This window comes from Malania oleifera, chromosome 5, assembly GCF_029873635.1.
Source record: "Malania oleifera isolate guangnan ecotype guangnan chromosome 5, ASM2987363v1, whole genome shotgun sequence".
Taxonomy (NCBI): domain Eukaryota; kingdom Viridiplantae; phylum Streptophyta; class Magnoliopsida; order Santalales; family Ximeniaceae; genus Malania; species Malania oleifera.
The window spans coordinates 109,500,271-109,513,706 of NC_080421.1; the positions used below are offsets into that span (position 1 = coordinate 109,500,271).

Below are 13,436 nucleotides of genomic sequence, written 5' to 3' on the forward strand. Positions count from 1 at the left end.
ACATCACTTAAACAAAGCATGTTAAGTTTTACTTATTTGTTAGCATCAAAACAAGATGTTAAGCCTTGTAAGGCCAACATAACTCAATTTTCTTAAGTATTTCAAACGGGCCAATAAACCTAAGGCTCAACTTACCTTTCTTACCAAATCTCATGACTCCTTTCAATGGCGCTATTTTCAAAAACACATGGTCACCACTTCAAATTTCAATTCCTGACGACGAGTATCTGCATAACTTTTTTGCCAACTCTGTGCTGCACTGATTCTATCTTGAATATGTCGGAATTTATCATATGTCTGCTGTACTATTTATAGCCCCAAAACTCGCCTCTCACCTAACTCATCCCACTATAGAGGAGAACGACACCTCCTACCATAAAGCGCCTTGTAAGGTGCCATGCCTATGTTGGCCTGATAGTTGTTATTGTAAGTAAACTCAACCAGCAGCAAATACTGGGTCCAGCTACCCCCAAAAATCCAATACACACGCTCGCAGCATATCCTCAAGTACCTGGATCGTTCTCTTTGTCTGACCGTCTGTCTAAGGATGGAAAGCTGTGTTGAATGCTAACTGAGACCCCAAAGCCTCCTACAAACTCTTCCAAAACCATGATGTAAAGCATGGATCACGGTCTGAGACTATAGATACCGGTACTCCATGGGGTCAAACAATCTCTTGAATGTAAATCTCTACCAATCTGTTCATAGGGTAGCTAACTTTAATAGGTAACAAGTGGGTTGTTTTCGTCAGCCAATCAATAACTACCTAGATGGAATTTTGACCATGTAGCGCCGGTGGTAGCCCAGTAACGAAGTTCATGGATATGTGATCCCACTTCCACTCGGGAATGTAAAGTGGCTACAACTGCCCTGCCGGTCTCTGGTCCTCTGCCTTACCCTACTGGCACATCAAGCACTGCTACACAAATTCTGCAATCTCCCTCTTCATGTCATTCCACCAAAAATACTCTCGCAGATCCTTATACATTTTAGTACTATCAGGATGAACCGTGTATGGAGATCTGTGAGCCTCCTCTAGAATTGTTCTCCTAATATCATCATCTGCAGGCACACACAATCTTAAACGGAACCTCAACACCCCATCATCAAAAATGTTGAACTCCTCTCCCTGACCATCCTGTACTCTGACTATTACCTCTGCTAATTCTGGGTCATTCTCCTGAGCGACTTTAATCTTTTCATATAGCGTAGGGTGCACAACTAGACTAGCTATAAATACCTGAGGCAGAGTCTTTCCAAGTCCATCTGAATTTAGTGTTGAATTACTGCTGCTAACTGTGTTGTATCCTTTGATTTACAGCTCGGTGCATCAACCACCACATTTTCTTTACATGGGTGGTAGTTGATGATGCAATCATAATCCTTAATAAGTTCTAAGAATCTCCTTAGCCGCATATTCAATTATTTTTGCGTGAAAAAATACTTTAAACTTTTATGATCATAAAATATTTCACATCTCTCACCATATAAGTAATACCTCCAAATCTTTAGGGTGTGCATCACTGCAGCCAATTCCAGATCATGAGTAGGGTAGTTCTTTTCATACTCTTTCAACTGCCTAGAAGCATATGCTACCACCCTACCATGCTGCGTCAATACACAGCCAAGCCCTTTCAGAGATGCGTCACTATAAATTACATAACCATCACCTTCTAATGGAATCGTCAGTACCGGTGCAGTGCCGAGCTGCTGCTTTAATTCCTGAAAACTCTGCTCGCATTCATCATCCTATGCAAATCTGGCATTTTTCCTTTTCAAACGCGTGAGAGGTCCTGATAAGGCTGAAAACCCCTCAACAAATTGATGGTAATAACTTGTCAGTCCCAAGAAACTTCTGATTTCCTGAACGTTCTTCGCCCTGACCCAATTCACCACCGCATCAATTTTACTAGGAGGTGTTTTCAGGCATGTAATATGTACTGTATATTTATTTTAGCATGTAAACATTCATGTTGTCACACAACTGTATTTAGTTTATTTCTCTTACTGAGAGGTGTCTCACCATAACTTTAAACTATTTCAGGGAACCCAAAAAGACAGGCGGACCGAGCTCCGCGCCATTGAGGCAGTTGTTCTACCCTGCTAGAAGGGTGAGTTTTGAATTAGAGTCAATAGGTTTTTGATGTAAGACCCTAGTTTTATCTTTTGGTGTTTTTGACGATTGTATATATACATCTACAGAAATATGGTGGATTGTAAGTAACTCTGGTATTGTATTTTATGGTTGGGTGGATGAAATTTATATTTACTGCTGCTTAAGTGTTCGCTATGTATGACAGGTGCGTCCTCGTTATCTACAGGTTCAGGTCGACTTCGCTATATCATTAGTTATTGGTATCAGAGTATTTTTCAGTTTCATGCTTATTAATCGTCTCATAAGAAGGGCTTTATTTCTAGCCGCCTTAACTTAATACATATCCTCCAACTTTTTTTCAGAGGGTATAGGCTTTGGTCTCCTGGGCAACATGATGGAATACACTGTGGTCTATCCATTGTCTAATAAAACCAACAGATACCTTAGTATATTTTTTTATATATAAATACGCATAGATGACGTAAGCTTGTGCACCATATGTGTGAGTGCGTGACTGCGTTTGTGTGTGTGTGTGTGTGTGTGTGTGTGTGTGTGTGTGTGTGAGAGAGAGAGAGAGAGAGAGAGAGTACTAAACTTTCACCAAACACGTTCAAATTATCGAGAATAATAAAATTTATAGTGTACGTACAATACACATCTTCTATGTCATAATCAATTGTTTCATATTCTTATAGTTATGATTGATTTGGAGTATTATTTCGAAAATATTTATCAAGTATTAGATTTTTTTTATATAAAAATAGACTAGTCCACGTAAGCATGCACATTGTGTGTGTGTGTGTGTGAGAGAGAGAGAGAGAGAGAGGTGGGAAACAAAATACAATCAAATAGGGGGGACAAACAGCCGCTACCAGGTTGGCCCCCACCTTAGATTTGGCCCCTTTCTCCCTACCCACTCACTCTTGCATGCCTCCCCTCGCTTGCACTTAATTCCATATATATATATATATATATATATATATATATATATATATATATATATATATATATTAATTTACATTTTACATTTAAGCATGTTTTAAATATTATTCAAACTTGTAAAATGTAAATTTATATAATGAATTAATTAATTAATTACTAGCAGTAAATGAGATTATGAGAGTAGTCCTCCCCCACTCCCTCCATATCACTTTCTCAATCATCTCCAAACCCGAAACCCACCCACACATGCACCCGCCCCCCCTCTCCCCTCTTTCCTCTTTTTTTTTTGAACTTTTTTATTCATCAAACCAACCCTCTGTCTCTTCTTCCTTTTATATTTCTTTAATTAATTATACACACACACGCACACATACCCACCTCCTCCGCATATATATATATATATATATATATATATATATATATATCGGCCATCCTCGTCCCTCAAACCTAAAATTTTCAACCGTTCAATTTTCTCGTCGCCAAACCTTTTACACACAACCAAATTTCCTCATTTGGTTTCTAATACTTTTTAGCGACAAATTAAGAATGGTTGTGCGTTCCCCCACGAGAAGCAAGAAGACGCAGGCATTGGGCATTCCGGTGATCGACCTTTCCCTCGACCGCCGCACGGTGTCGGAGCTGGTCGTCAAGGCCTGCGAGGACTACGGGTTCTTCCGGGTGACGAACCACGACGTGCCGCCGGAGACAGTTGCCACGTTGGAAAAGGAAGGGCTCGAGTTCTTCGAGAAGCCGTCGCCGGCGAAGCAATTGGCCGGGCCGGCAGCCCCGTTCGGGTATGGGTTTAAGAACATCGGCTGCAATGGCGACACCGGCGAGCTGGAGTATCTTCTGCTTCGCGCCGACCCTGCCTCCGTCGCCGAGAAGTCCATAGCTATCTCCAATGACCCAGCTCATTTCAGGTTTATAAATATTATATGCACTTTGAATACTACTTTCTTAGCAAATGCTATAATAATTACATATATATATATATATAGTTTTGAAATTTAGAAACGAAAAGGGATTTTTTTTTTTAAATTTTTTTGCATAAATATTGCGATTAATTCATTAATTTATGCATTACCTAGCTTCACCTTTTTCTTTTTCTTTTTTTCATTTGATAATTAGCTGGCTATGGAGCATATTGTATTATACTATATTGTTCGAAAACTTAGTTTAATTTGTGTAATTAGTTTAGATTTCACCCGCAAGTTAGCTAGGCTACATCTATTGTATCACAAATTTTATAAGTCGACTTATGAGCCTAGTTAAATAGCACATAAGCAGTTTCCGAATAATATATATATATATATATATATATATACATATATATATATAAACTCCGACATCTTAGGTACTAGGTCATGTATTTGTCCTCAACTATTTTTCTTTTTTTATATCCCTTAAAGTATTTGGGACAAGCTTATGCAACAATTCTCATAAGAATCAGACACCTAAAATTTACCTAAAACTCCACCCACCTTAAATTCCCCATGAAGGAGAGAATTAAATCTATGGCAGTGCATAGTGAAATGCTAAGAAATGCCATCAAACTTAGCTATAAGCCTAAGGTGTGTTTAATCTCAACTTTTAACCAAAAAGTAAAGTTGGGATGATGCCCATTTAAGAAATTATTGTAATCCTCTTTATATATATATATATATATATATATATATATATATATATATATATATTATTTTAATTTTGAAATCAAGCATACAAAGTAGATTTAAATCTTGTATATAACTACCCCTCTATAGCTTTCTATTTTTTATAACTTTTTAAAAATTTATTAAGAAAATAAGAAAAAATTAAGCAGTATAAAATGTATTTTGGGATAGTTGTAGATAGTTATAGGGGTCATTTGAAATAATTATGAGTAATTATAAGGGTATTTTGAAAAAGTTATGGGTAATTATAAGGATAAATTTGACATTTTGAAAAGATAACATCAAATAGATTGGGGAATTACATACGGATATAAAAAGTTACACACTTAATTTAATACTTAAATACGGTATTTATCACTTTTTTAGTGTATTGAATTAGCTATGACAATAAATGTATAAACCTCGTTCAGACCCTAAATTTGAATTTGTGATTGTATAAAATATAATATAATTTTTTTTTTCAAATTTGCTCAAACCTAAATTCGAATACTAAAATTTAAGTTCCTTGATATTAGAAAAGTTAAAAAATAATAAACAAAAAAATAACAAACTATTTCTTAAAAGATTAATATTATATATATATATATATATATTTCAATATTCAATTTTAATTTCATAATTGTATATATATATATATATATATATATATATTTCAATATTCAATTTTAATTTCATAATTGTTTATTTATACTCTTGTGCCACCCAAAAATCTATCACCAACTTAGGCATTGACAACGATTATTGTTTTTTTTTCTTAAGAATTATTAAAATATATTTTATTTTCATATTAAATATAACCTTTTTATTTTTTATTGTGAAAAATTATTATATTAGGTAATCTTTCTTTTTTTTTTTTCATGTTTTCAAAGTGCCAACTTATATTTTAATTCTCACTGAATTTTTTTTTTTTTAAATTTAGAAAAATGAAAAATCATAAATTTAAAATTGTAAATGGTGATAGTGACTAACTTCTCTTACCAAATATAGAATTTGGGAGAGAAGCAACGGTGACATCTCTTACCAATTACCAAATATAGAATTCAAAGGTGGTGACGTGTACCACTCATGTGGTGTAATGTTTCATTTGATTGACAGTTGTGTCGTGAATGATTACGTGCGATCGGTTAGGGAGCTAGCCTGTACAATCCTTGATCTTGTGGCTGAGGGTCTGTGGGTCACAGACAAGTCTGTATTCAGCAGGCTAATTAGAGACGTCGATAGCGACTCGCTCCTAAGGATCAACCACTACCCTCCGATCAAGGACGTCTACAGTTGGGATCCATTGGCAAGACTACCGTATCAACATGGAAGGTGTACGAACAATCGGATAGGGTTTGGGGAGCATTCAGACCCCCAGATCTTGACCATTTTGCGATCCAACGACGTTCCAGGGCTTCAAATATCATTGCGTAACGGGTTGTGGGTTCCTGTCCCGCCAGATCCAACAGGTTTCTATGTTGTTGTGGGTGATGCTCTACAGGTTAGTGGGTTATACTAGAACCCAATATAATATGGGACAATCCATAATAGTGTCTTTTAGTGTAGTGAAGTGAACATTATAAATTTCAAATCTTAATTTCTCTATGTCAGATTTACATTTGGGTAAAAGTAAATTATAAATTCTACATGAAAAATAATTCCCTTAAAATTTTTTAAATTGCATTTTAACCATGACAATACTAGCAATCCTCTTTTACAACTATGTGGTAATTATATTGTTTTGTCGTTGAAGGCTCTAACAAATGGAAGGTTGGTAAGCGTGAGACACAGAGCACTGACAAACACGGTGAAGCCTCGAATGTCAATCGGGTACTTTGGAGCTCCGCCCTTGTCTGCATGGATCTCCCCTCTTCCGGATCTGGTATCGCCCCATAACCCGAGTCAGTACAAGGCCTTCAGGTGGGCCGAGTTCAAGAAAGCCGCCTACTCTCTACGACTAGGAGATTGTCGTCTTGACTGGTTCAAGAATAACCAAACCAAAGATAAACAAGTACCACTCCCTGAATTTTGAGTTTTGACAATCTAGAACGAAGACCTGAGTCAAAAGAGACAAAAGATAGGGACAAAAATGGAAAAAAAGAAAATAGAGAGATGTTTATATGCTACCTTCAATATATTTTTTCTATTTTGGTTTGAGATATTTTTAAAAAAATAATTTTTTTCGTTTTGTTTTGTGTTTCTCCTTTTTTATTTAGTAATTTTTTTTTCCATTTAATTGAAGCACTAATTATTCTGATTAAATTTATAAAATGTGCACATGTTTGGTTGATTCAAGGGAGAAAGTTTTCTTTTCTTTTTTAGAAACAAGGTTATGTTTAAAAAAATGAAAAATAAAAATTAATTTTATTCTATGTCAGGTTGGTTAGTAATGAAAATTTATTCATAAATTAAACTATTCCTAAATGGCTAAGGGCAAAAATCTTGGCAACCCTCAAAATGATTGTAGATATCCCATTTTGTCCGAGGCTAATATAACAAAGTTGTACAGATTTTATTTTATAAAGTGAAGAAAATATAGGAGAAAAAAATGAAATACAGGGAAATAAATTTTTACATTGAAAATGAAAATTAAAAAAAAAAATAGAAAAGGAAAAACAAAAATAAAGAAGTAGGTTAGTAATTGTTGTGAAAATAGAGTCTCTTCCGACAATGGGCAGCGGAATAAACATTGTATAAAAGGATCACACATATACCTACAACAATATCAATGATGAATACAAAATCATTTCACAACCATAGCAACTTAAATAAAGCAATAATAAAGGCAATGACACTAGGAATTACGTGGTTCGGTATAGCCTACATCCAGGGGAGCAATTGACAAGAGATTTTGTTAAGACCCTGTGAGCAACTAGAAAAATATGACACCATAAATTTAACGTGGTTTGGTCAAGATCGACCGACGTCCACGAAGCACACCAAAAATTCACTATTCGTCGGAAAAATACAACTCTCTTCTTCCTCTCACTCTCTTCCTCCTCTCTTTCTTCTCTATGCTCTTTCAGCTTCTCTCGTACATATTACAACTTCCATAGCTCTCTATTTATAGGGATTGGAATCAATTTACAATTAAATACATTAAATCAAAAGGAGAAGTTTTATCCATTTAAATTAAATGGTGGATAAATGTCCAGCTTGCAACGCGTTCCCAACTCTTCACGCATCTCCAGCTTCTGGCTCCAACTATATCTCCCGTCTCCAACTACAAGAATCTCCCACTTAGAGACGGAGACGTCTCCTCGACCAGTATCATGAATAAATGATGTGCTCAAAATATGTCTTCAGACATGAAGACCAACTGAAGTTGAACACAATTTCAACTTCTCTGTAGTCACCATCTTAGTTAACATATCTGCCAGATTTCTACTACCTTGGATTTTTTTCAAGTATCAACACGTCGTCCTCTATCAGAGATCTGACGAAGTGATAACGTAATCTAATATGCTTAATTCTAGAATGAAATGCTGAGTTTTTTGCCAGATGTATCGCACTTTGACTTTCACTATACAAAACATTCCTCTTCTGCTTTAATCCAAGCTCTGTTAATAAACCTTGAAGTCAAATCATCTCTTTACTGGCTTCTGTCACTACTACATATTCAGCTTCTGTAGTGGATAAAATAACAATCTTTTATATCTATGACATCCAACTAAAAGTTGTTGTGTCAACAGTGAATATGTACCTAGTGGTGCTTCTACGATGATCAATTTCACCTGTAAAATCAGCATCTACAAATCCTTGTATTTTCATATGGCTTTTGCCGAAACATAGGCACTTATCAATAGTGCCACATAAATATCTCAAAATCCCCTTCACTGTTTCCCAGTGTGTCTTCCCTGGATTTGACATATACCTGCTGACAGCTCCCACTACTTGGCCAATATCCAGTCTCGTACCAACCATAGCACACATCAGACTTCCAACGGCTGAGGTGTATGGAACCTTAGCCATGAAGTCTTTCTCTTCATCCGTTTGGGGAGACTGATCCTTTGAGAGACGAAAATGACCTGTCAATGGTGTATTTATAGCCTTGGCGCTGCTCATGTTGAACCTCTGTAAAACACGGCTGATGTACTCTGACTGAGATAACTGCAACGTGCCTTGTTGCTTATCTTTAGAAATCGACATCCCAAGAATCTGCTTTGTAGGACCCAAGTCTTTCATATCAAATTCTTCTGACAATTGCTGCTTCAATTGTCTGATCTCTTCTATATCTGATCCTGCGACTAGCATATCATCAACATATAACAGTAGAATAATATAGCTAGCACGATACCTTTTGAAGTAGTAACAGTGGTCGATATTGCACTTCTTAAAATTGTTCCTCTACATACAGTTGTAGTGCCCCAACCCAGGTCTGCTAGGGAGCACTGTGTCTCTCCTCCTTCACCTGGACCGAACAACAGGGGGTGGACCTTATCGGACTAATGACTGGCCCCATAGATTAAAACGTGTCTTTTTCAGTGTGTTTTGTCCTCACTCACACACTTCTTGAGAAAACTTCCCAAGAGGTCACCCATCCCAATATTGTTCCAAGCCAAGCACACTTAACTGTGGAGTTCTTATAGGAAAACTACCAAAAAGAAAGGTGCACCTTATTGATATTAGTAGTAATATCTAATATTTTTAAGTCTTTCATCTATGTGGTATCACATTCTTCCCCACTTATAGAACTCAACGTCCTCGTTGCGAACCCACATTTCCAAACCCAGGCAATGTGAATCTCATCGCACTTCCGGTTGGGTGTTGGCTCTGATACCATTTCTAACGCCCCAACCCGGGTTTACCAGGGAGCACTGTGTCTCTCCTCCTTCACCTGGACCAGACAATAGGGGTGGACCTTATCAGACTAATGACTAGCCCCACAGATCAACACGTGTCCTTTTCAGTGTGTTTTGTCCTCACTCACACACTTCCTGAGAAAACTTCCTAGGAGGTCACCCATCCCGATATTGCTCCAAGCCAAACACGCTTAACCGTGGAGTTCTTATGGGAAATGTGATGACCCAAAAAAATATATATAATTAAAGTACAATAATAATAAAAAAATAAAAATGGTCATTAAGTTAATATCAATACAGAAGTGTTTTTCTGTAAGATCCTTGATTCCATGTTTGATGCTTAAGAAAGACCTTGTCTTAGCGAGTGCTCAAAGACCATTACGGCTCAGTCGCTCCCTGGAGGTCGGCCTGATCAAAATGGAATTTCATAGGATAAATAGGGTAGACACTGTTTGTACACGTAAATAAGTATATACATAAAATAGTGTTTTGACAGACATAATTTGTAAAAATACATAATAAGATGATAATAATATACGTATCATATGTGGGGCCCACAAGACTATGTGGGGTCCACATGAGTCCCGGAGCCACAAGACACTGTTTATATACGTAAATAAGTACATAAAATAATGTTTTGACTGATATAATTTGTAAAAATATATGATAAAATAATAATAATATAAGTATCTTATGCAGGGCCCACAAGATTGTGTGGGGCCCACATGAGTCCCGAAATCATGTAGAGGTTTACACGAGTCTCAAAACTATGTAAGACGCATAAAATCGTATGAGGGTTATTCGAGTTACGTAAGATCCATTCGGGTCTCGAAGTTGTGTGGGGCCCACAAGACCATGTAGGGCCCACATGAGTTTTCAAAATTCAAATTTAATTTTTGTTCAAAAATAAATAATAAAATAAATAAATACTAAAAATAGTTTAAAAGTAAAAATAATGATAATAATGATTAAGAAAAATAATAAAATAATAAAATAATTAATTAACTAATTGATTAATTAATTAGATAAGTGATTAATTAAAAATTTATTTAATGGGAATGGTGGCAAGCACTCCCACATGGCCTCCATCCCCATCTCATAGTCAACCCATACTTTGCCCATCTCTTGCCCATTCTTTAATTTTTAAAAATTATAATTTCACTTATCTCCCCACACTTTTACAAATTTTATTTCTTCCCCAAAATTTTCCTATAAATAGGGAGCTCTCAACCTTCATTTTTCACAACAATTTTTCCAAGGAAAAGAAGAATTAGTGAGTGAAAGAAATTGTGGTGGGGAGAGAATTTTTGAGTAAGTTCTCAATTACCCACTCTTTCCGATCTCATTTCTTAGAGATAGTTACAGTGTTCGTAAGGAAGAAGGTAAGTAAATTTTGATTATGTTAGTTTTTTTTATTATTATTTAAAATTTATACCCAAGTTTATTTTATAAGTAAATTTCAATTATGTTAATTAGTTCCACAAAAAATCATGAGTTTATTTTTACGCATATTTAATTATACCAGTTCTATCTTTAATATACTTGCATCTATTTTTGGGTTAAGAAATGTTTTAATCCCCTCGGATAAATTTTCAGCATTTCTTTCTATTCAAAAATAAAATTATATATTTTTAACACAAAAATTGTGTGATATGAGTTTATTTTTACGTTGCATTTTTTTTATGAAAATATGAGTAAAGATGAGATTTTTACGATATTATTTTAAATTGCATAAATTATAATAAGATGATTTTAAAAACCTCTTATGGCAACGAAAGTTCAAAGTTACAGATGTTCGGTACCGCAGCTTAAAGTTTATAAGGATCAGAGTGCACCCACACTGTTTACAGAGTGGTTATTTATGTTAGTGGATTTCTCCTGAGTGCACACCTGGTTCTGGACCAGGACTTAATAAGGAAAATCTCACTTAAAGTTTACGTACGTTGATTTAGTTTGGTCGGCCAGGCAGCTAAGTCCAGTCTTCGGACCACACAACCTAGTAATGGGGGTAAACATGACTCACAGCAAACAAGCCTAAGGGTGATTTTTTTTATAATATATGTTTATACATATTTAATTACGTGTACAAAGTTACTGATGATTTGAAGGAAAAGTATCAGTTTACGTGAAAATGATCATTTTGGTGCTTAAATGACGATCTAAGGGAAACGTATAAGGAAAAGTATATGTATGTTTATCATTAAATATTTTTACAGTTTTAAAGTTAAAAGTTTAATTTAACAGTTATAGTATATAATTATAAAATTTTACTGTTGTAATTGATGACAAAAGTTTTATACAGAAATTTTTAAATTTATATTTATTCTAAAAGAAATTTTGAAGTTATAGTATTAAATATTGTTTTACGAAATTTTTTAAAAAGCTCATTTTGGTCACACACTAATAATAATCTTATTTACTTACTGAGTGTCATCTCACTCAAATCATATTTTTATTTCAGATAACTCTGAAAAGCATGTTGGAAATCAGGCTTAGCAAGCATGCGGGTGGGGATAGAAAAATAAAAATTTGTTTAAAAATATTAGTATGGTTTCAGATATTTATGTTTGTGTAATTTTTCTTCTTTTGAAATAAACGATTGTAATATAGATAATTAGCGCTCTGGTTTAATAAAAATTGAGTTTATTTGCTTCCGCTATTAATCAATAGTAAAAAGTTAATATCCCAGGCCCTTCGGGGTCGGGGTGTTACAGGAAAGCTCTCGAAAAGAAATGTGCACCTTGTTGATATGAGTAGTAACATCTAATCTTTTTAGGTCTTTCATCTATGGGGTATCACAACAGTTGTCAAATTTCTTGTACCACTATCTAGGAGCTTGTTTGAGACCATACAAACTCTTTTTCAATTTGCATACAAGATTCTCTTTACCTTTTACTAAGAAACCTTCTGACTGTTGTATATAAATTTCCTCATTAAGATCACCGTGAAGAAATGTCGTCTTCACGTCCAATTGCTCAAGATGTAAATCCTCTGAGGCAACAATACTCATAAAAAATCTGATGGTTGTCAGTTTGACAACTGGAGCAAAGATGTCGGTGTAGTCAATTCCTTCCTTTTGCTCAAAGCCTTTAACTACCAACTGAGCCTTGTACCTCCTGGATCCATCATGCTCTTATTTGATCTTGTAAACCCATTTGTTGTGAAGAGCCTTCTTACCATTGGGCAATTTAGCTAGTTCCCATGTTTTGTTGGAGTTAAGAGACTTCATCTCGTCTTTCATTGCAAGCTCCCACTTGCACGCATCTCCTACCCGACATGCTTCAACATAACATTCAGGTTCTCCTCCATCTATAAGAAGTAAATGGTCAACATACCTCCTGTTCGGTACGTTCTGCAGAGAAGATCTCCTAAGCTCTGGTGCTGGATTAGAAGGCGGTGGTGCAACAATCTACTCCACATGTTCCTCTGCCTGAAGTATCTCGGTATTTTGCTGAGGATTCTCAGTGTTCTGCTGACGTGTCCTTACACCTTCTAAAACATCATCCACATCTACAAAGGTCATTTCAGACTCTGTAGATTCTGTTGTGTGTCTATCTTTGTATATTATATTTTCATCAAAAATCACATCTCTGCTTCTAATCACATTTTTGTTTTCATCATCCCAAATGCGATATCTATATTCATCTCCACCATAATCGATGAAAGTGCATTTTTGGGATTTCGGATCCAGCTTATTCCTGATATGATCATTGATATGTATGTATGCAACATAACCAAAAACTTTCAAATGTGAATGTTTTACCTCTTTGTTACTCCAAACTTCTTCCAGTAGATTATAGTCCAATGGTACTGATGGACTCCTGTTAATCAATTAAGCTGCTGTATTGATTGCTTCTACCCAAAAAATCTTTGGCAAGCCTGACTACATACACATGCTTCTGGCTTTTTCTGTCAACGTTCTGTTCATCCGCTCGGCTACGCCGTTGT

The 13,436-nt window shown here is 35.5% G+C and overlaps 1 protein-coding gene across 1 annotated transcript; it reads left to right on the forward strand.

Moving 5' to 3' along the window:
- Positions 1–3,495: 3,495 nt before the first annotated feature.
- LOC131154819 (gibberellin 2-beta-dioxygenase 2) lies at positions 3,496–6,860 on the forward strand. The gene is made up of 3 exons (XM_058107586.1): positions 3,496–3,957; positions 5,803–6,187; positions 6,440–6,860. The coding sequence occupies exons 1-3, from the start codon at positions 3,584–3,586 to the stop codon at positions 6,716–6,718; spliced, it is 1,038 nt and encodes a 345-aa protein (XP_057963569.1). The 5' UTR covers positions 3,496–3,583; the 3' UTR covers positions 6,719–6,860.
- The last annotated feature ends 6,576 nt before the right edge of the window (positions 6,861–13,436 follow it).

Excerpts from the sequence above, each read along its gene's own strand:
- LOC131154819 (XM_058107586.1), top strand. The coding sequence starts at position 3,584 with ATGGTTGTGCGTTCCCCCACGAGAAGCAAGAAGACGCAGGCATTGGGC. Across the intron at positions 3,958-5,802 it reads AATGACCCAGCTCATTTCAG|TTGTGTCGTGAATGATTACG; the intron begins GTTTATAAATAT and ends TTTGATTGACAG. Across the intron at positions 6,188-6,439 it reads TTGTGGGTGATGCTCTACAG|GCTCTAACAAATGGAAGGTT; the intron begins GTTAGTGGGTTA and ends TTGTCGTTGAAG.